Consider the following 22,177-nt stretch of genomic DNA (forward strand, 5'->3'; position numbering starts at 1 on the left):
ATCACACACAGCATTCATCTTTTGCCTCTTGACCCTTGACCTCCTGTGTCCACTGTACTGTCCCTGTTTATTCTGGATAATATAGAAGTAACAAAACATCTATAAAAGTAAATAAAGCAGTGGAACACTTTACCTGTGTGTGTACTCTGCAGCAACAGCAACAAGTCCATTCACAGACTCATCCAACCAGTTGTGTGTATTCACTGGACCCGCCTTCTATTCCCATCATGCAACAGTGTGAAACCTGAAGGCAAATTATGTCAATGGGCAAAGTCTGTGTAAAATCATTAAAAGAGGACGACTCGGTCCACTACACGTGACCGCTGTGTGTGGGACAGTGTCATTATTACACGATAGGCTACACTTTATTTGGAGTGTTTTTATGTTTTATAAAAGACATTTAAATAAAGGTAACACATTATTTATTTAAATGGCAAATATAATGACAATTGAAATGGCTACGACGCATTTTCTCAGTAATGCATTACACTACTACATTTCTGCAAATTATGACTAATATTACTTAGCAAAACGTTACACCTTAAACAGGATGGGACTGATTAAACAGATATGCCGCTGTCTCTGTTACTAAGTAGGTCAATTATTACATGGAGTTACCATCGTTAGTGCTGTGTGTAAAAAACATACTTTTAGGAGGACATGAATGAAGTACAGTAGCCTATTCATTTTATTATTTATTTATTTTTGAATTATGTTTAAGAGCTTATTTATTCATTTTATTCAGTTTTTCATATCTCATATTATTTCTAATATTTAATACTTAGTACTTTTATCAATACAGCTATTGCTTCTACCACAACAGTTTACTAGCCTAGAGTATAAAACACATTGTACACATCAATACACCTTTTGGTGAAGAGGTTTGTTGTTATCCTGAAAATGTCCATGCAGGGCTGCCATAGATCCCACACATGTTTCATATTTAGAAGGGCGAAAAACAACTCCACTGATGTTTTTGTACAAAATATTTTAATCACTTCTAACCACATTTATGCACAAAAGTATTTTGTTTGATTCAACACCAGGGACAATAAAGACAACGCCACAAGCTGATTTATAATTGACAATCCTAACACTTTAAATCTACAACGATTTATTACATTTAGCTGTTCGTAAAAAGAAAATCTATACTGTACATTGTAATAATTTAGAGTCATATTTTACAGAAGCATATTTACATTTTGTGCAGCGCTTTCTAAAACCAAACAAAGGCAACGATACTCGACATAGATACGGTTGTTTTAGTTTGCTACATGTTAAAGAGAATGGCTTACAGTGCTAGAAGGTTGTGGGTTTGAGTCCTCACTCCTCCACAGTCTTATCCTCCAGGGGGATTTAAAGGTTCACTCAACTCTGAACTAGAACAGAAGCAGATCGTTATGTTACAGTTTGATATTGATTTAAATTTGGTTGGTATTTTTCTTGCTTTTCAAATACTAAAGAAAAATGTGGGCAGAGATGGGGGATAAGTATGAGCAGGAATGTTCTGCGCGTTCAAGCAGGAATCAAACGTGACCGGAACATGTTCTTTTGTGCTTTCTAGTATCTGACTTCTATCTCTAGTAGTTCAGGAAAAAGCACTTTCCACCATGCAGTGTGTTTTAAAAGAAGCTAAATGTAAGAGTTTACCCGTACAGGCAGTTTATGGGATGAGAACATTAAAATCAGACCTGACATATGCTGCACGTATTTGACAAATATCGTTAAGCCGTAAACTCCAGCGTCTTTTCTGATCGGATGTGTGCAGCTTCTCCCACGCACCTCATTTCTTTTAGCCTCCATATTGTTAGAATGCCATGTAGAAGCAGCTATTGTTTAACTATTTTTCTCTAATGATTTCTACAGTAACAGTTTAAAATTGTAGGAATGGCAAAAGGGCTGAAAACATTAATCATAGTCATATTTTGTATCATTATATGGACTTTACAGAGCCGCTGGCACTGGGGTGGGCCTTTTTCTTAATTTATACCATTTTGTCTACCGTCTGATAAAAGGAAAGGATCAAGCTGTGAGGCATGTTAAACATTTTAAAAAGCTGTAACCCAATTACTGTATTACTGATTTTTTTTGGTGGGAAATAAGCTTCCAAAAAAATCCAAATGCCCAAACTGTCAATCAGACGATTCCTCCAGACACCAGCTTTACTCCTTCAATTTAACAAAGGGTGTTCAAATCTAACGTTCCTCTGGGCAGAGCTTGTGACACTTGTAATGAAGTAAATCAGTAAATCACACTCCAGAACCCAGAACTACAGTGTCAGCTGCACAGAACAAAGAGTTACCAAACAGTCATTTTAGGAAAAATAGAAACAGGTTTATCAAATTTGATTTATATTTGAAATACACTGTTTGTATCATGTTTATCTGCACATATAAATCTAAGTTTTAGATAAGATAAGATGAAGCTACGCTGGAGCAAACATAGTGGAGTCTCTACACTAAAGTAAAATTCTCTATAGCAGAGGAGTTCATTTTAAAACAAAACATCCTCACATTGATCCTTTTTAACATTTTGAATCAATATTGCCTCAGTCTTTGTTATAAAAGTCTTACGTGAGTGTGTGTTTTAGAGTCTGTATAGTCAAAATAAAAAATAGACTACAAAAATGACTCCTTTTTAAATATATGTACGACCTATTTGACAGTAATAAAGCCGATTCTCTCAGACCAGCTCCTCAGATTGAAAATGACTCTTGGATGCAAGTCGAAACATCTTTAAAACTTTACTCGGATAACTTCCTATGAACCTTTCTTTCACGCCATAACGTTACTCAGCGTCAAAACTAAAGACAAATCACTCATATTTCTCATGTGTGAAACTGATGTTGAATAATCGTTACATGAAGCTCGGTTTGTGATAGGTTAACAAGCCTCATTAATCCCATAAAATACCCATTTGTTTTTATCTTCCTTCAACACAGTGAAACCTGCATCGTGTTCATCTTTCTTCATTATCCGAACCATTCTTCCCGTCAGTAGCAGGAGTCGAACACTTGTACGCGCAGAGACCTCCCAGATGGCAATTCCACCCATTGTCAAAACATTATTAATGAGAAAACCTTTAGACAATTCACATCATGACTCATAATTACTCCAAACACCAGAATCATAAGCAAACGCGGCAAATGAGATGACCAGGAAATTGCAAGTGGCCAAATATAGTCCACTTTATGACTGATTTCCTTTGTGACTCGGCGTGGCCCGGGCGCAGCTCCATAAAGCAGCGCGTGCACGTGGCAGAAGCATAATGCAGTTTTCCAGTGGCTGCTTGTAATGACAGAAAACTGATGAGAATGAAGTGGGAGATAAGGGCGTGCCAGCTGCTGCCTCCTCCACTGTATCACACCACAGCAGTGCAAGAAGAAAAACTGCCATGACGGCCGGAGATACTGTGTTTGAGTTTGGAAAATGCCTCCCAGGAAAAAAAGTGGTTGATTGTAAGAGGTGTCGATCCTTCTGGTCAGCTTGGACGGTTTGATGTTTTCTGTGGACAAAAAATAAGGCAAAAAATATGTTTAATTTCATGTTCTTTTTAGTCGATTTGTGCAGGATCGAACTGATGCAAAAGAAAACATGATGAAGTGTTACTAGCTAAGTGACTCAAAAAAGAAAAGAGGTATTCAGTGCACTTTATTTGAACATGTGATTTAGACTTTAAAGTGTTGGTGACACAAGAGAAAACACAGCTCTTACAGTGAGTGATTGTCATGCTCTGCTCAGTGATGAATAAATACATAATAAACAGAGAAACAAATATAAATCTGTCTTAATCCTATGTCATGTTTTTTTTACACGTATTATAGTGCAACTTAGCATGAAAGTATTCTGAATACAGCACTCTGATTGGACCATGTGACAGAATACGTAACATACCTAACATATTAGGCTATTTTCTATTCTGGCATTCAATAATAAACTGTAATATAATCCACACAAAAATAATTGTAAGTAAGTACAGAGCTGTGGGCAGGGATAGGGGGTAGGTGAAAATGGAGATTTTCTGATAACCATTGTAAAAGTTCAAAAAAGTAAATTTTGTAAAGTATGTGTTCTTTTACAGAATGTTGACAACTCAAATGTATTGTATGTGCGGTAAACTGTGCATAAAATAATACTGAATAAAGGATGTAAAAAAAAAACCCTCCAGAGCAGGGACGCCCAATAGGTCGATCGAAGCGCTCCGGAAAGCTCCGGAAAGCTCTGGAAAGCTCTGGAAAGCTCCTAAGTGCGCGCTGTGTAACGCAGAGGAAGAAGGAGAGAGGAAGTTCTGGTTAAGCTCATCCTTCCATCATTTAGCGTCGTTGTGGTCTGTATATTTTATTTTCAAAATACTCAGCTGTATTTAATGGTCTAGTTATTTTCCCTCTCCTTTTTATATTGTACATTTGTATATGATAAACAATATACGGCTATTAATGAAAGCCTACATTGTGTTTCTATAGCCTAATTATGGTCAAACTAAAATAAAAACCTGTTCAATACTGACAAAAAAAAATGATACTAAATAATACAATCATTTATCTATAGGTAAATCTTTGGGCTTTGTCAAATATAAAAGTAGCTCGTGAGCTGAAATGTGTGGGAGCCCCTGCTCCAGAGGAATATGTCACATTTGATAAAATGTTTGATTGGAATTGGCATTATTTCAATAGGAGCCAGGCAAACATTTGATGGCGCGGTGACAGTGACGTGACGGTGACATGACAGTGACGTAATGGTGACGTGACGGTGACGTGACGGTGACATGACGGTGACATGACGGTGACGGTGACATGACAGTGACGTAATGGTGACGTGACATGACGGTGACGGTGACATGACAGTGACGTAACGTGACGGTGACGTGACCGTAACGGTGACGTAACAGTGACGTGACGGTAACGGTGACATAACAGTGACGTGACGATGACATGACAGTGACGTAACGGTGACGTGACGGTAACGGTGACGTAACAGTGACGTGACGTGACATGACAGTGACGTAATGGTGACGTGACGGTGACATGACGGTGACATGACGGTGACGGTGACATGACAGTGACGTAATGGTGACGTGACGGTGACATGACGGTGACGGTGACATGACAGTGACATGACAGTGACGTAATGGTGACGTGACGGTGACATGACGGTGACATGACGGTGACGGTGACATGACAGTGACGTAATGGTGACGTGACGGTGACATGACGGTGACGGTGACATGACAGTGACGTAACGTGACGGTGACGTGACGGTAACGGTAACGGTGACGTAACAGTGACGTGACGGTAACGGTGACATAACAGTGTCGTGACGGTGACATGACAGTGACGTAACGGTGACGTAACGGTGACGTAACAGTGACGTGACGGTGACATGACAGTGACGTAAGTGACATGACAGTGACGTGACGTGACATGACAGTGACGCAACGGTGACGTGACGGTAACGGTGACGTAACAGTGACGTGACAGTGACGTGACGTGACGGTGACATGACAGTGACGTGACGTGACATGACAGTGACGTAACGGTGACGTGACGGTGACGTAACGGTGACGTAACAGTGACGTGACAGTGACGTGACGTAAGTGACATGACAGTGACGTGACGGTGACATGACCGTAACGTGACGTGACGTGACATGACAGTGACGTAACGGTGACGTGACGGTGACGTAACAGTGACGTGACGGTGACGTAACAGTGACGTGACGGTGACGTGACAGTGATGTGACGTGACAGTGACGTGACGGTGACATGACCGTAACGTGACGTGACATGACAGTGACGTAACGGTGACGTGACGGTGACAGTGACGTAACAGTGGCGTGACGGTGACGTAACAGTGACGTGACGTGACAGTGACGTGACGGTGACGTGACAGTGACGTGACGGTGACGTGACAGTGACGTGACGGTAACGTGACAGTGACGTAACAGTGACGTGACGTAACGGTGACGTAACAGTGACGTGACGGTGACATGACGGTGACGTGACGTGACGGTGACATGACAGTGACGGTGACGTGACAGTGACGTGACATGACAGTGACGTGACGGTGACGGTGACGTGACGTGACGGTGACATGACAGTGACGGTGACGTGACAGTGACGGTGACGTGACAGTGACGTGACGGTAACGTGACAGTGACGTGATGGTAACGTGACAGTGACGTAACGGTGACAGTGACGTAACGGTGACGTGACGGTGACGTAACGGTGACATGACAGTGACGTGGTGACAGTGACGTAACGGTGACGTGACGTAACGGTGACATGACAGTGACGTGACGGTGACATGACAGTGACATGACGGTGACATGACGTGACGGTGACATGACAGTGACATGACAGTGACGTGACCGTGACCGTGACGGTGACATGACGGTGACATGACGGTGACATGGCGGTGACATGACAGTGACATGACAGTGACGTGACGGTGACGGTGACGTGACCGTGACGGTGACATGACGGTGACATGACGGTGACATGACGGTGACATGACGGTGACATGACGGTGACATGACGTGACTGTGACATGACAGTGACGTGACGTGACGTGACGGCTCGTAGTCGCGGTGCAGGGAGAGGACTCTTTGAGGATGATCTTTGCCTGGGCCAGGAGACAAATTTCAAAGATTGCTTGTAGTGAAGGATGCTCTTTCATGATGAGTTTCTGGATTTTGTTGTAGCACTGAACGGTGAGTGGGCCACACCATCTGATTACGCTCTCAAGCTTTGTAGAAGTAAGACATAAACGTATGTCTCCTGAGGAAGTGGACACTCTGTGACTCTGTGGCTTTGCACAAGAAGTCGACATGTTCATTCCGCTCCAGAAGACTGTCTACATAGACACCAAGATATCTGAATGACCCCACCTGTTCAGTCTCCACCGCCAATGATTACTGTGTCATGGGGTCAAAGATCATCTCTTTTCACTACACTTAGAGTCAAGTCCCCACACAGCACTGAAAAGAGTCTATCTCCCAGAATACACTTTCATCTGCAGAAAGCAGGCTTAAGATAGGTGTTATGTGTTGTCAGATACATTCCACATGTTAGTGCTTGGGCTTGCACGGCATCCATTGGTTTATGGGGTAAAAAGAATGTGAGAGCTCACAGCTCCCTGGGGCCCCTGTGCTGCATGTTTTTGCTACGGACCATGAGCTGTTTACCCTTATTTGCTGTGAACTATTTAATACAAAGGAGTGGAACCATTTAAGAAGAGATGGAGCATTTAGGTCACAAAATGTCTGTGCAAGTAGGTGAGGATGAACTGTACCAAAGCTGATGAGAAATAAAACACGTACATATCCATTTGCCTCCTCTAAAGGTCACAAATCATATGAGACTTACTGCACTACAAAGGAGACATATTATGATATGTTTCAGGTTCTTAGTATTGAGCTATAATATAGATCATCAGTTTGAAAAACACAATATTGATCTAAAACAGCTTAATAAAAGAAACAGGTCCATTGACTTCCTGTTCAAAACTGCAGTACTGATAAGCCCCGCCTCCTCATCGTGACACTTCACTGTAACAAGCAGCAGATTGTCATTTATGTGTTTTTTTTATTTTTGAAAAGTGGCTACAAATCATTCACATATCACTCTGTCTTTTTAAATAATCACAGCTAAGTACAGGGAAGTGGGCGGGGATAGGGGGTGGATGAAAACAAGGATTTTCTGAGCACCCGAGCCTCGGTTGCAGGACAAACAGGATGAACTCAAACATGCAGGAATCAATCAAAACAGAACGTTGACTAAACTAATGATGAGGAAACACTGTAATGAGGTCAAAAGTTCATAGAAGTTGGTTTAGGTGATTCACAGCTTCATAATGTGCAGATAACACTCCTTATCTTCTCTAAAATCCACTTATTGAGTTTTGAGGTTAGACTGCAGATTTGTTGCACAAACTGCTCTTATCACAGGGGCAAAAACACACAACACAGTGATATAAAAGCGTTTGAGGCTCATTCTTGGCGTATCGTGTTGGGTCAGAGGTCAGAGGTCCATACCTGCCCAGGTCACACCATCACAGGCCATCCTCTGGGTCTGAAGAAGGCGGGGCTATCTGGAAACACATAGACACAACTGGCTTATGCCTTTGGTCCCATCTCTTGCTTGAAAATATGCCGCTCTAATATATATAATATAATATATTCATTTCAAAATGAGTTGGAATATTTGTACTTGAGATGAGCACAAACCAATGGGCAGTGGCCTGGAAAAGAAAGTAACTGCTGCTACATTTTAGTTTAGTTTAGGTAAAACATATATGTATTAAAATGCAAAATATTTTTTCTGCTTTAATAATACAAGAAATAAATACATTTGTAGAAACAAAACAAAACAGATTTTAACATTGAATTTTTATCGTTCATCTGCTTTTTTGGGTAAGTTTTTCAGTGTTTCTAGGTTGCTGCCTGACAACACTCAGTTATGCAGTGAAGTGCACTGTGTAATCTGCAATGGAAGGTAAGCCGCCTGCTCGTCTCCTTATTGCTTTGCCTGAAATGTTGCACTGTATGGCATTACACTTAAAATTTTATTCATTTACAGATGTAGATATTGTTTTTAAAAAAGTATTTGAAAAACGCATTAATGTGAGCGATGTCGCCTCTCCACAGATCTGACATTTCTGTTTCCATGGAGCTAGAAAGCCCATTGTAGAAGGCAAGTTACTGGCCCACTTCATCAGAAAAGTGACACAGTGCAACTTTAATTATAGCCTGTCTCAGTCGAATATTTGAAGTACAAATTCTCTTCCACCAAACCAGATTTTCACTTTGAACATGTTTTACTGGACTGAAAAGTAGAAAGTACATTTCATATAGTATAATTTTAGAACTTTTGAAATTACAAAATGGGTTGGAATTGCAGCTGTTTACCAAAGCATTACAAAATCACCCCAGTAAACGCTTTGGCAGTTCTCAAAATCTATGTGACTTTTATTTAACAGGTACTTCAAAACGTTTAAATAAATGTGTTCATGTGGTACTTTCTTTTCCTAAAGTAACACGTTTGAGTACTTGTACTTCCGCGCCTGCCTGGACAGAGCCTCACATTCTCATATTCTTTGTTGCAGCTGATTTAACCTTTGCAAACGCTTCTTACTCTGACAATAATCACCAACACTTGCCTCTTGCTGTTCCTTGGGCTTTACACAAATTAATGAGACAGTTTTGCTCTGCTGGTCAGGTCCAACCCTCCAGCCTCCTTCTATAGAGCCGTTCTGTTCTCCGTGCTGACTTTATGCTTGGCTGCTTGGTTCAATATGGGACAATGCTGAGTAGAACACAGCAATAGTGGGACTGGATCCGAGAGAAATCCATTTAAAAGTATATGAAAAATGCTCTGTAGACAATAAACAGGCAGCGTATTGTTAAATAGACAAATAAAAGTGTGTCTGCTGTGGTTTAGCTGAAATGATGACTGTCTCTGCCACTAGAGGGCAGCGTGGCATTGTAGTTTTGGTCAGTGTAGTGTTAATTGCGTCTGTAAATCGATTTTTATTTAACAAGCACATTGAAAATGGTCACATGAAATTGGTGAATATAAATGTAGACTCCAATATTTTTTTTTTTTATTTAAATCAGTGATTAATTGCAACAAAATGGCACATAATGGACAATTTAGTATCAATGAAGCGTCATAAATATATAATTATTCCACTGTTTTTTTGCTGTTGCCAATATTACAAAATATATGAAAACGAACCCAACTAGTGCATACAAAATGTATAAATAATAATTATGAATCCCCCAAAAAATATTGTTCATCTTTGATAGACTGAACCAAAAGCAAGCACAATTCGTAATTAAAAGTGTTTTACATAAGAGGAAAAGATTAATATCACAGACAAATACATTAAAATCACATGTCGATATAGGAATAATGGGACTGATAAAAATGAAGCCAATGTCTGGAAAAGGCACTGAAACTAACACATTTCTCCTGCTCTCCTGTTTATTTTGACATCATTTTTACTGTTGAGCTGCTTTTTATACTGTAAAACATACAAACAAAAAAACTGCTGTTCAATTTGACACTATTTTATGAGCTCAAAGATATTTTGAACCAGACCTGTTTTCACCAATCAATACAAGCATAACTGGCAGACTGGAGCATTATAAGAGCAGGGCTGGTGTTGCTATAGTTACAGGTGTGTGCAGTGGTGGAATAAGTACTCAGCTTTGTAAATAAAAATACAGATAAAGGAACAAAAAAATACTCAAGTAAAAGTATATTGTTTAAAAAGCAAAACGTAAAAGTATTCCACACAGATTCTGAGAAATTTTGTGCTGTTTTTTGGTGAAATTATGTATATATTTTTATCTACTCAAAGCCAGTGCTAGAAACTCAAAATGTTTAGCCAACTTTTCACCATGAATGTGGAAAAATATATACACACTATATGAAAAGTTCTTCCTACTTTTTAATCGAGTTGAAAAATGTAATGGAGTAGAAAGTACAGATAGCTGTAGTAAATGTAAAAAGTATCCACTGTCAATATTACTTAAAGCAGTAAAGTTAAAGCCTTATAAAGTTCGCTCTACCACTCGTTATGTGCCAAAAGATATACAAATACTGTTACATTGCAGAATAAGGGTAGAAATATATATTTTCAGCACCTTGTTGATGGAAAGCAAAAGCATCATCTGTTTATCGTGATGGGAATAATACAGCTCCATAATACTTACCCGGTCTGAGTATCTCTGTGTGTAGCAGTGCTGGTAGTACACTTGTTCCTCCTCACTGGCCTCTCCGGGCTCAGGACTGTCCCGCTCCAAACTGCTCACTGACCCGCGGTGAGGCGAGGCCGCTGCAGCCGCCTCTCTGCCCACGGGACAATCTGGACAGCAACACAAATGATGTTAGTTTATATAAATGTACTTTTAAAGAGCAGTGTGTGATGTTAAATGAAGTCAGAATACGATAAGCATTATTTTTACCTCTGTATATTTAGACTGAGCATGAGCTATAAACAAGGCCTGCTAATGCAGCACTTCCCACGCTGACTCCACAAGGTTATATGCTTGGGTATTTGTTAGTTGAGCACTGAAATTACCTGAGCAAGTTTGTTGAGGATCTGGACTGGAAAAATAAACTTATGAGAATGACTTGTGGGATGTAAAGAAGCAGGAAAGTGTTTAAGGGAGACAGTATGACTGAAACATGGGGGAAACTCCACGTAAAAGCATAAAACAGTCCATTTAGCACAACAAAGGCTCTAGATTTTGTGTTTTTCAAATCTATATTAAATTTGGTCATATCAGCAAACCAAAGCTACTTCTACTAAAAAGTAACCAGTCCATTCATGTCGACAGCTGTAACTCAAACTCAAAACAATGGAACAAAATAAAATAAAGACTTGAGGCACTAAATCCAATGCAAAATTATTATTAAGAAATGAAGATTGGCCTGGGGAGAAAAGCTGTCTCTAACAGAGCAGACACTCACTCATCATCAGCATTTACATATTCAAAGAAATAAAATCATTTCCTGTATTCTGGTGCAATTTAAGAGTCATAATATTATTACTTTATTTTGAGGTCCACAGTCCCTATATTTCCCTGCCCCGCCCCTGCAGTCAATGGACCCCCTTCTGCCCCCTTCTCCTGCTCTTCTGCAGGACAAATGCTTTAGAAAACACAAAAGGCTGAAAACTATTTGTCAGACAGACGTCTAAACCGAGGCTTTTTTTTCCATTTTTAAAAACATGTTTAGACATTTGAAAGAACCTTTGGTTTTGCGAGCGCCGCGCCATCGGCTCGACAGCTTGTTTCATTTGCTCTTTTTCGATGTTTCTAATTGAATAAGAAACAGGTTTTCATCAACTAAAGACCGTTTTGCTCCTGTGGATGGTAGAATACTGATGTGGAGTCATAATGGCTGCAGCTGCCCCTGATCTGTCTGAGTCTGTTTAAACTGTGGAGCACATCTCCAACTCAGCAATGACACGTGTCTCAAGTTCAACTGTTAGTTTGAAACAAAACTAACTCAATAATAAAGAAAGAAAAAGTAGGCCTACTGTAGGCTCCCTGTGTCACTGCAAAAGGAACGCTGCAGCTTCTGCACAAATAGTCTGTTCTGTCACTCACTCAAAAGTGGTCAAGCTGCTGGTGCTTGTACTTGAGGCGCTGCACTGTGCGTTATGTGTGTAATGGGAGCGACGGCACTATCAGTCACACATGGAGCCTACCACAGGTTTACAGTGTGCAGGTTTACACTGCGCAGGTTTACACTGCGCAGGTTTACAGTGTGCAGGTTTACAGTGTGCAGGTTTACACTGCGCAGGTTTACACTGCGCAGGTTTACAGTGTGCAGGTTTACAGTGTGCAGGTTTACACTGCGCAGGTTTACACTGCGCAGGTTTACAGTGTGCAGGTTTACACTGCGCAGGTTTACACTGCGCAGGTTTACAGTGTGCAGGTTTACACTGCGCAGGTTTACACTGCGCAGGTTTACAGTGTGCAGGTTTACACTGTGCAGGTTTACAGTGTGCAGGTTTACACTGCGCAGGTTTACACTATGCAGGTTTACAGTGTGCAGGTTTACATTGTGCAGGTTTACAGTGCGCAGGTTTACACTGCGCAGGTTTACACTGCGCAGGTTTACACTGCGCAGGTTTACACTGCGCAGGTTTACACTATGCAGGTTTACAGTGTGCAGGTTTACAGTGTGCAGGTTTACACTGCGCAGGTTTACACTGCGCAGGTTTACAGTGTGCAGGTTTACACTGCGCAGGTTTACACTGCGCAGGTTTACAGTGTGCAGGTTTACACTGCGCAGGTTTACACTGCGCAGGTTTACAGTGTGCAGGTTTACACTGTGCAGGTTTACAGTGTGCAGGTTTACACTGCGCAGGTTTACACTATGCAGGTTTACAGTGTGCAGGTTTACATTGTGCAGGTTTACAGTGCGCAGGTTTACACTGCGCAGGTTTACACTGCGCAGGTTTACACTGCGCAGGTTTACACTATGCAGGTTTACAGTGTGCAGGTTTACAGTGTGCAGGTTTACACTGTGCAGGTTTACACTGCGCAGGTTTACAGTGTGCAGGTTTACAGTGTGCAGGTTTACACTGTGCAGGTTTACAGTGTGCAGGTTTACACTGTGCAGGTTTACAGTGTGCAGGTTTACACTGCGCAGGTTTACACTGCGCAGGTTTACACTGTGCAGGTTTACAGTGTGCAGGTTTACACTGTGCAGGTTTACAGTGTGCAGGTTTACACTGTGCAGGTTTACAGTGTGCAGGTTTACACTGCGCAGGTTTACACTGCGCAGGTTTACAGTGTGCAGGTTTACACTGCGCAGGTTTACACTGCGCAGGTTTACAGTGTGCAGGTTTACACTGTGCAGGTTTACAGTGTGCAGGTTTACACTGCGCGGTTTACACTGCGCAGGTTTACAGTGTGCAGGTTTACACTGCGCAGGTTTACACTGTGCAGGTTTACAGTGTGCAGGTTTACAGTGTGCAGGTTTACACTGTGCAGGTTTACAGTGTGCAGGTTTACACTGCGCAGGTTTACACTGCGCAGGTTTACAGTGCGCAGGTTTACAGTGTGCAGGCTTACAGTGTACAGGTTTACACTGCGCAGGTTTACAGTGTGCAGGTTTACACTGCGCAGGTTTACACTGCGCAGGTTTACACTGCGCAGGTTTACACTGCGCAGGTTTACACTGCGCAGGTTTACACTGCGCAGGTTTACAGTGCGCAGGTTTACAGTGTGCAGGCTTACAGTGTACAGGTTTACACTGCGCAGGTTTACACTGCGCAGGTTTACAGTGTGCAGGTTTACACTGCGCAGGTTTACACTGCGCAGGTTTACAGTGTGCATGTTTACACTGTGCAGGCTTACAGTGTACAGGTTTACACTGCGCAGGTTTACACTGCGCAGGTTTACAGTGTGCAGGTTTACACTGCGCAGGTTTACACTGCGCAGGTTTACAGTGCGCAGGTTTACACTGCGCAGGTTTACAGTGCGCAGGTTTACACTGCGCAGGTTTACACTGCGCAGGTTTACACTGCGCAGGTTTACACTGCGCAGGTTTACAGTGCGCAGGTTTACAGTGTGCAGGCTTACAGTGTACAGGTTTACACTGCGCAGGTTTACACTGCGCAGGTTTACAGTGTGCAGGTTTACACTGCGCAGGTTTACACTGCGCAGGTTTACACTGCGCAGGTTTACACTGCGCAGGTTTACAGTGTGCAGGTTTTCACTGCGCAGGTTTACACTGCGCAGGTTAACACTGTGCAGGTTTACAGTGTGCAGGTTTACACTGTGCAGGTTTACAGTGTGCAGGTTTACACTGCGCAGGTTTACACTGCGCAGGTTTACACTGCGCAGGTTTACAGTGTGCAGGTTTACATTGTGTAGGTTTACAGTGTGCAGGTTTACACTGCGCAGGTTTACACTGCGCAGGTTTACAGTGTGCAGGTTTACACTGCGCAGGTTTACACTGCGCAGGTTTACACTGTGCAGGTTTACACTGCGCAGGTTTACACTGCGCAGGTTTACAGTGTGCAGGTTTACACTGCGCAGGTTTACACTGCACAGGTTTACAGTGTGCAGGTTTACAGTGTGCAGGCTTACAGTGTACAGGTTTACACTGCGCAGGTTTACACTGCGCAGGTTTACAGTGTGCAGGTTTACACTGCGCAGGTTTACACTGCGCAGGTTTACAGTGTGCAGGTTTACACTGTGCAGGTTTACAGTGTGCAGGTTTACACTGCGCAGGTTTACACTGCGCAGGTTTACACTGCGCAGGTTTACAGTGTGCAGGTTTTCACTGCGCAGGTTTACACTGCGCAGGTTTACACTGCGCAGGTTTACACTGCGCAGGTTTACAGTGCGCAGGTTTACATTGTGCAGGTTTACAGTGTGCAGGTTTACACTGCGCAGGTTTACACTGCGCAGGTTTACAGTGTGCAGGTTTACACTGCGCAGGTTTACACTGCGCAGGTTTACACTGTGCAGGTTTACACTGCGCAGGTTTACACTGCGCAGGTTTACAGTGTGCAGGTTTACACTGCGCAGGTTTACACTGCGCAGGTTTACACTATGCAGGTTTACAGTGTTTAGGTTTACAGTGTGCAGGTTTACACTGTGCAGGTTTACAGTGTGCAGGTTTACACTGCGCAGGTTTACACTGCGCAGGTTTACACTGCGCAGGTTTACAGTGTGCAGGTTTACACTGTGCAGGTTTACAGTGTGCAGGTTTACACTGTGCAGGTTTACAGTGTGCAGGTTTACACTGTGCAGGTTTACAGTGTGCAGGTTTACACTGCGCAGGTTTACACTGCGCAGGTTTACACTATGCAGGTTTACAGTGTTTAGGTTTACACTGTGCAGGTTTACACTGTGCAGGTTTACAGTGTGCAGGTTTACACTGCGCAGGTTTACACTGCGCAGGTTTACACTATGCAGGTTTACAGTGTGCAGGTTTACACTGCGCAGGTTTACACTGCGCAGGTTTACACTGCGCAGGTTTACAGTGTGCAGGTTTACACTGCGCAGGTTTACACTGCGCAGGTTTACAGTGTGCAGGTTTACAGTGTGCAGGTTTACAGTGTGCAGGTTTACAGTGTGCAGGTTTACACTGTGCAGGTTTACAGTGTGCAGGTTTACACTGCGCAGGTTTACACTGCGCAGGTTTACAGTGTGCAGGTTTACACTGTGCAGGTTTACAGTGTGCAGGTTTACACTGTGCAGGTTTACAGTGTGCAGGTTTACACTGCGCAGGTTTACACTGCGCAGGTTTACAGTGTGCAGGTTTACACTGCGCAGGTTTACAGTGTGCAGGTTTACACTGTGCAGGTTTACAGTGTGCAGGTTTACACTGCGCGGTTTACACTGCGCAGGTTTACAGTGTGCAGGTTTACACTGCGCAGGTTTACACTGTGCAGGTTTACAGTGTGCAGGTTTACAGTGTGCAGGTTTACACTGTGCAGGTTTACAGTGTGCAGGTTTACACTGCGCAGGTTTACACTGCGCAGGTTTACAGTGCGCAGGTTTACAGTGTGCAGGCTTACAGTGTACAGGTTTACAGTGTGCAGGTTTACACTGCGCAGGTTTACACTGCGCAGGTTTACACTATGCAGGTTTACAGTGTTTAGGTTTACACTGTGCAGGTTTACACTGTGCAGGTTTACAGTGTGCAGGTTTACACTGCGCAGGTTTACACTGCGCAGGTTTACACTATGCAGGTTTACAGTGTGCAGGTTTACACTGCGCAGGTTTACACTGCGCAGGTTTACAGTGTGCAGGTTTACACTGCGCAGGTTTACACTGCGCAGGTTTACAGTGTGCAGGCTTACACTGCGCAGGTTTACACTGCGCAGGTTTACAGTGTACAGGTTTACACTGCGCAGGTTTACAGTGTGCAGGTTTACAGTGTGCAGGTTTACACTGCGCAGGTTTACAGTGTGCAGGTTTACAGTGTGCAGGTTTACACTGCGCAGGTTTACACTGCCCAGGTTTACACTGCGCAGGTTTACAGTGTGCAGGTTTACACTGCGCAGGTTTACATTACATTCAGATAAATATGAGGCGTGAAAAGCTGACTCCAACAGAAATAAATGGACAGAAACTCCACAAACAGTTAAAAAAATCCAGCTGGTCCGATTGGAGCGATGATTGCACAATGTAAAGTCACAAAGTGCTGAACTGGCACTCAAATCAGTGACTGGGGTATCGGCCAAATTGAGTGCCTCAGCAATTATTCTACCACAGAAATGACATTTTTGCACAGAGAACACGGCACATTCATCATAACCATCATTCATCTCATTTTTCCTGTTCTTTGGGCCATTAAAGACTGAGTGTGGATGAACTATAAGACAGGAGGATAAAATCATCATCATTTTCAAATCTATTCATTTATTTATTGAAGGAGGCGAGAGAGAAGCCGCTCTAAAACATAGAGGACATGCAGAACGCACACTTTCTGGATGAAATACAGCGGATGTAGAAATTGACGGTAAAACACATCATCAATGCTTTACTGTTTCATTCAAAGTGTTTGGGGTAAATGTTATTTTCTGTTAGTGTTTATGCTCTATACCGCAGTAGTAATAGTATTTCACGAACATTTGCTCCGTACAACAAAAAATAGCTGGGAATTTCAGTGCTTGATTATTTTCCTTTTCACATTTGTGCTTAAATAACTGCTTTTTATTCTCCGCTTGCAGTTTTGCCCTCCTTCAACAGGAAGATGTCAACTCATATTCAGACCTGTATCATCCTAAAATATCCCCTAAACCACTGCAGATTTATTTAATGAGCCGATAAAAGTTATGACCCATTAAAATGCAAGAGCACAACTAAGGCAAGAAGGTAGCGCCATCATCCTTTCATCGTGGACCAAAACGTCAGCTCATATTCACATAGAAGTTATATCCAGCCTTTAAAAAATCCCCCGTGTCGAGTTACGCCCTCCCTTTATATAAGTTATATCCCCTTAAAATGCAAGTGCACTGCTAAGGTGAGACGGTGGCGCCATCAAACTGTCACTTTGGGTAATTTGCTGGTGTCACAGACATTTATAGCTGCTACAGACAGACTGACAGGGCGATAAGTGCGGAGGTGAAGGGAAGCTTATGAGCAGTTATGAGGGAGGTTTATCTATGTTTACCTCGCTGTCAGAACGCACGCTCCACCACCACTACCTTTGTCACCGGACCATTACTCACAGATGAAGGGTGATAGCGGTTAGCATCTTACGGTAAACATGTCCGTGCGTTATCAGAGCGCGAGGAGGCGAGCAATAGGCTAATCTCTTGTAATAAACTTCACTGCGGAGATGTAATGGGGTGAAAAATGTCTAAATAAAGTTAAAGATGGATGGGATGGACTCTGGAGACGCTAATGAAGCTAATGATCAGCGAAGGCCTGGTTTTGTCTTGTCTTTATGGAGACAAGTTACCTCTTCTTTGTTTGTTTGTTGGATTACCCCGTGAAAAACTAAATACAGCTTAAACAAACATAGGACATCCAAATAAAATGCCAATCTAACTTTTAATAAAAGGATGAATAAAATGAGGGGTTCATCTCTAAATAAGAGCGAGCGGGGGAGGAGTGGGTCAGCCTGCCTCTGAGCCCTTCATTATGTTTGCAGCAGGTTCCGGGAGTCATGGCTTTGGCTTCTTATATGTGTAATATGTGCTCTGTCCCTTCCCTGTCCCTCTCTCCCCTTTTCGAGTCTAACTTTTACATTTGCTCTGCTACTGACCGCAGCATATATAAAGCATTTCTGAAGAATATGAGAAGAGAATACGTGTGCATTTACTTTGTTTCAGCTTTGATCCAATGTTTCGTGTTGAATGTGAAACCTCAGCACCGAGGTCTGAGTCAGCACCACACAGTGTGTGACGTCACGGTCCCGTGCTGGGAAAAGTGATCCGCAGTGACCGAGAAGAAGCGGGAATGAGTTGTTTCCTTGAAACGCAGTATTTACAGCAGTGAAGTGCGATTCAGGTGAGTGGCCTGCGCAGCTGAAGAGGAGGAAAGAGAGGAAGGAGAGCACTCAGAGGCTCCTATGTTTGTAGAGCAAGGACTCTCTGTGTTGTGCCATTTCTTCACAACTTCAACCTAAAGAAGTACAGCAGCTTTGACAGAGACAAAACCAAGGCTAAATCAAGGCAAAATAAGGCTGAAAATCACAGATAAAAAAGCTCATCCTTAATGCAATATCAATGCTTTAGCAATAAAATGTGCAGCTCTATGTGGAATGTTACATCTTTTGGTCCGTGTTTTGGTCTCCATGGCTCCGACATCCAGACAGATGCAGGAACCATCCCAGCTCAAGAGTAAGTTCCACTAGAGTGAGTGGTTGGTATTAACTCTTGTATTAGTTAATATAGTGCCGCCCACCTCGAGACAAAAAAGGTTCTACTCAGACTAAAAAGTGGTCTCCCACAGCGTGCGTGAGCGTATGTTTGACCACTAAACCTGGGGGACACTCTGTGACCAATGGTTTCTTATGCCTTATAATTCCCGCTTCCTCCCAGCGGGATGTTTGCTTTGCCCTAATTTATTCCATTTTTCCCACCGTCTGATAAAAATATCTACAAAGCTCCTGGAAAAGAAAGCTGTAACCCACTTATTTTCAGTCACATCAAACATTCTGGGATGAATCGGGGTCACTTTGTACACCAAACACACAAATAAAACAATTACCCTGAAATAGAAATACAAAAAAATGATGGATTCCATCTGGACTTTTTAAAAACTTTATATTAAGTCACTGAATCTATTTTTTGGTCAATTAACTCTCGGTCAGTCCAAAATAAATCAGACATCAGAGGCCGGAACTACAGAGTCCAGCCAATTGTTTGTCCTCCAAAGGGTTCAGTCTGAGTAAGGAGTCATTTTACTGAGGCATTTTATGGAAGATAGGACAGAATGATAAGAGTTTTGTTGTAATGCATGTGCTTGAAATTGTGCATGCATATTGGTCAATCTTCATTTTTTTTTCTTACAAAAAAACCCAAACACTTCAATATTCATTTCTTGAACATAAAAGCTTCAGACTTTACACTACATTTACAACAAAATGTTATTCCACCAAAGTCTGGACCCTGCTCCAACAGAAGACTGGCTGTCGACATCTCCATTGTAAAGTCTCAAGCATGTCATTGCTGATTAGGAATGATTCAAACTCTGATGTATATGATGTGACTGGACTGGACTCTTCACCTGTGCAGTCCTTCCTCTGCCGGTCCATCTTGTCCACACAGTCCAGCAGCTCGTCGATCTGGACTTTGATCACGGTCAGATCCCTCTTTATGGACAGCAGCTCAGCCAATTTCACTGAGGACACAAAACCATAATTACTGTTTCCTATCATTTATTCAGGCTTGGGGCTCTTAACGGAGACGTATTGTGCTTTTGTTTTAAGGTCCTTATATTGAACTACAACATAAGTAGATCATCATTTCACATTTTGTTCATTTTAAACCACAATAATGATCTAAAACGCCTTAATAATGGAAATAAGTCCACTGACTTCATGTTCAAAACTGCAGATCTCTTCACGTGTCACTCTACATTTTTCAAATAATCACAACTAAGTACAGGTATGTGGGCGGGGATAGGGGGTAGGTGAAAACAGGAATTCTCAACTCTTTAATGCAAAATGCTAAATCTAAGCTCTGATGTTCAAACGTAGTTAAAGATCGACTAATACCTAAAACAGGACGTGAAAGGAAGTAAAAAGTGGTTAAATGTACATGTCACATTAAAGGTGACTTATGTTAAGCTGCAAGAAGAACAAAGCTGTTGCTTCTTATTATTATTATTATTATCAAGTATGAATTGACCTTTAGTCGGCTTTAATGACGTTAAATAAATAAACAGTAATGTTCGGTAGCTCAAAATAGATCTAATTGTACCTGCTGAAAGGGGCAAGATTATTGATCAATTTACGCTTCTGTAGTACAAAAATGTGGAAAATGACATTACACACCTTGGCATGACTCATAAAATATTTTCCTACGCTGGGGTCGCTCAACTCAACGTTTTTTTTTTTTTTTTTCATTAAGCACCCCTGTGATAAAATAAATTGTAGATAGAGAAGTCCCACATGACACCATGTTGTAGAACTTTCCATGGCCATAAAATCTCCATTGAAGTGTTAGCATTTTCCCTATTAGCACCACAGTTGACTCGAATCAAACTGAGCAATTTTAGCACGAAAGCAAAGCATTTGTTGTGACTGGAGCGGCAGCGTTCTCAGAAAGCGCATCATGTGTGGTTGGCTTGCCGAGTGTGAAGATACAAAATCTGTCCACTGACCCCAAACTACTCACAAATGACCCTGAAAACCCCACTGCAGTGTGCCAGCATTTTGACCTCGCCGTCTCTGCAAAGGCAATCTCATTTCCCAGTGATGGGTGCAGTAAAACTATTAGGGCTTGTAATAAACTAGTATAAACAATTCTGATTTGCCACGCACTATTAAGCGGGTCTAATTGCGAGCGGTGATAGGCCCGTGCGGTTATGGTTTAGAGAAGAGAGCCCCGCGGTACAGAAACGTTTAATGAAGACACCATCTGGTATGTTCTCCAGCAGCACCCCAGGGCCCCACGCGAGACGAGCTGTCACGCAGGCGCAGATAACAGGAGGCGGGGAGGACTCGGAGACATGCAGCCTCGACACAGACACGGCATTTAGAAGGATGTGATGTACAGTCTGAAGGCACCGCTCTCTTTCTGTACTTTGTTCATCGAATGGTAACGTTTATGATACTTTATAATGACTACACTTTAATGTCTTATAGATCATGACAGACACACAAAATCTTGATTTTGCCTAAGTAATACTTGAAATGTTAAGCCAAAAATTGTTTTTCCTTTTGTTCAAAGCATCTTTTTTACATACTTTAACACATATTATATATTTTGCGGAGCTCAAATACATTTTTGAGGCTAGAAAATACTAAATTCTCCCTCCTAGTAGTAATAGAGAAGTAAACTATCTCTCATTTCTTCCCTGGAAATTCTAAATTGTTGCACTTTAAAGTGCTCAGTGCTTTACACTGGCTCCTGTGGCTCTAGACTTTAAAGCAGCTCTGCTGACCGGCCTCCTGCTGGTGCCAGAGTCAGGACTAAACATGGACCGGCCTCCTGCTGGTGCCAGAGTCAGGACTAAACATGGACCGGCCTCCTGCTGGTGCCAAAGTCAGGACTAAACATGGACCGGCCTCCTGCTGGTGCCAGAGTCAGGACTAAACATGGACCGGCCTCCTGCTGGTGCCAGAGTCAGGACTAAACATGGACCGGCCTCCTGCTGGTGCCAAAGTCAGGACTAAACATGGACCGGCCTCCTGCTGGTGCCAGAGTCAGGACTAAACATGGACCGGCCTCCTGCTGGTGCCAGAGTCAGGACTAAACATGGACCGGCCTCCTGCTGGTGCCAGAGTCAGGACTAAACATGGACCGGCCTCCTGCTGGTGCCAGAGTCAGGACTAAACATGGACCGGCCTCCTGCTGGTGCCAGAGTCAGGACTAAACATGGACCGGCCTCCTGCTGGTGCCAGAGTCAGGACTAAACATGGACCGGCCTCCTGCTGGTGCCAGAGTCAGGACTAAACATGGAGCGGCCTCCTGCTGGTGCCAGAGTCAGGACTAAACATGGAGCGGCCTCCTGCTGGTGCCAGA

General features: G+C 42.7%; 1 protein-coding gene across 2 annotated transcripts in view; it reads right to left on the reverse strand.

Annotated features, from left to right (window-relative positions):
- Positions 1-8,030: 8,030 nt before the first annotated feature.
- The window catches only part of LOC140348676 (uncharacterized), a 55,265-nt gene continuing 41,118 nt past the window's right edge, over positions 8,031-22,177 (reverse strand). For both annotated transcript variants that reach the window (XM_072434706.1, XM_072434705.1), the window contains 3 exons: positions 19,716-19,829; positions 10,716-10,867; positions 8,031-8,086 (listed from right to left, as the gene is read on the reverse strand). In XM_072434706.1, coding sequence (XP_072290807.1) covers positions 8,048-8,086; positions 10,716-10,867; positions 19,716-19,829 — 305 coding nt within the window. In that variant the 3' untranslated portion in view covers positions 8,031-8,047. The remainder of the gene's footprint in view (positions 8,087-10,715; positions 10,868-19,715; positions 19,830-22,177) is intronic.

The sequence above is a fragment of the Eucyclogobius newberryi genome, unplaced genomic scaffold (genome assembly GCF_026437365.1).
Source record: "Eucyclogobius newberryi isolate DKJ021-1_F unplaced genomic scaffold, fEucNew1.0.hap1 SCAF_7, whole genome shotgun sequence".
In the NCBI taxonomy this organism is placed as follows: domain Eukaryota; kingdom Metazoa; phylum Chordata; class Actinopteri; order Gobiiformes; family Gobiidae; genus Eucyclogobius; species Eucyclogobius newberryi.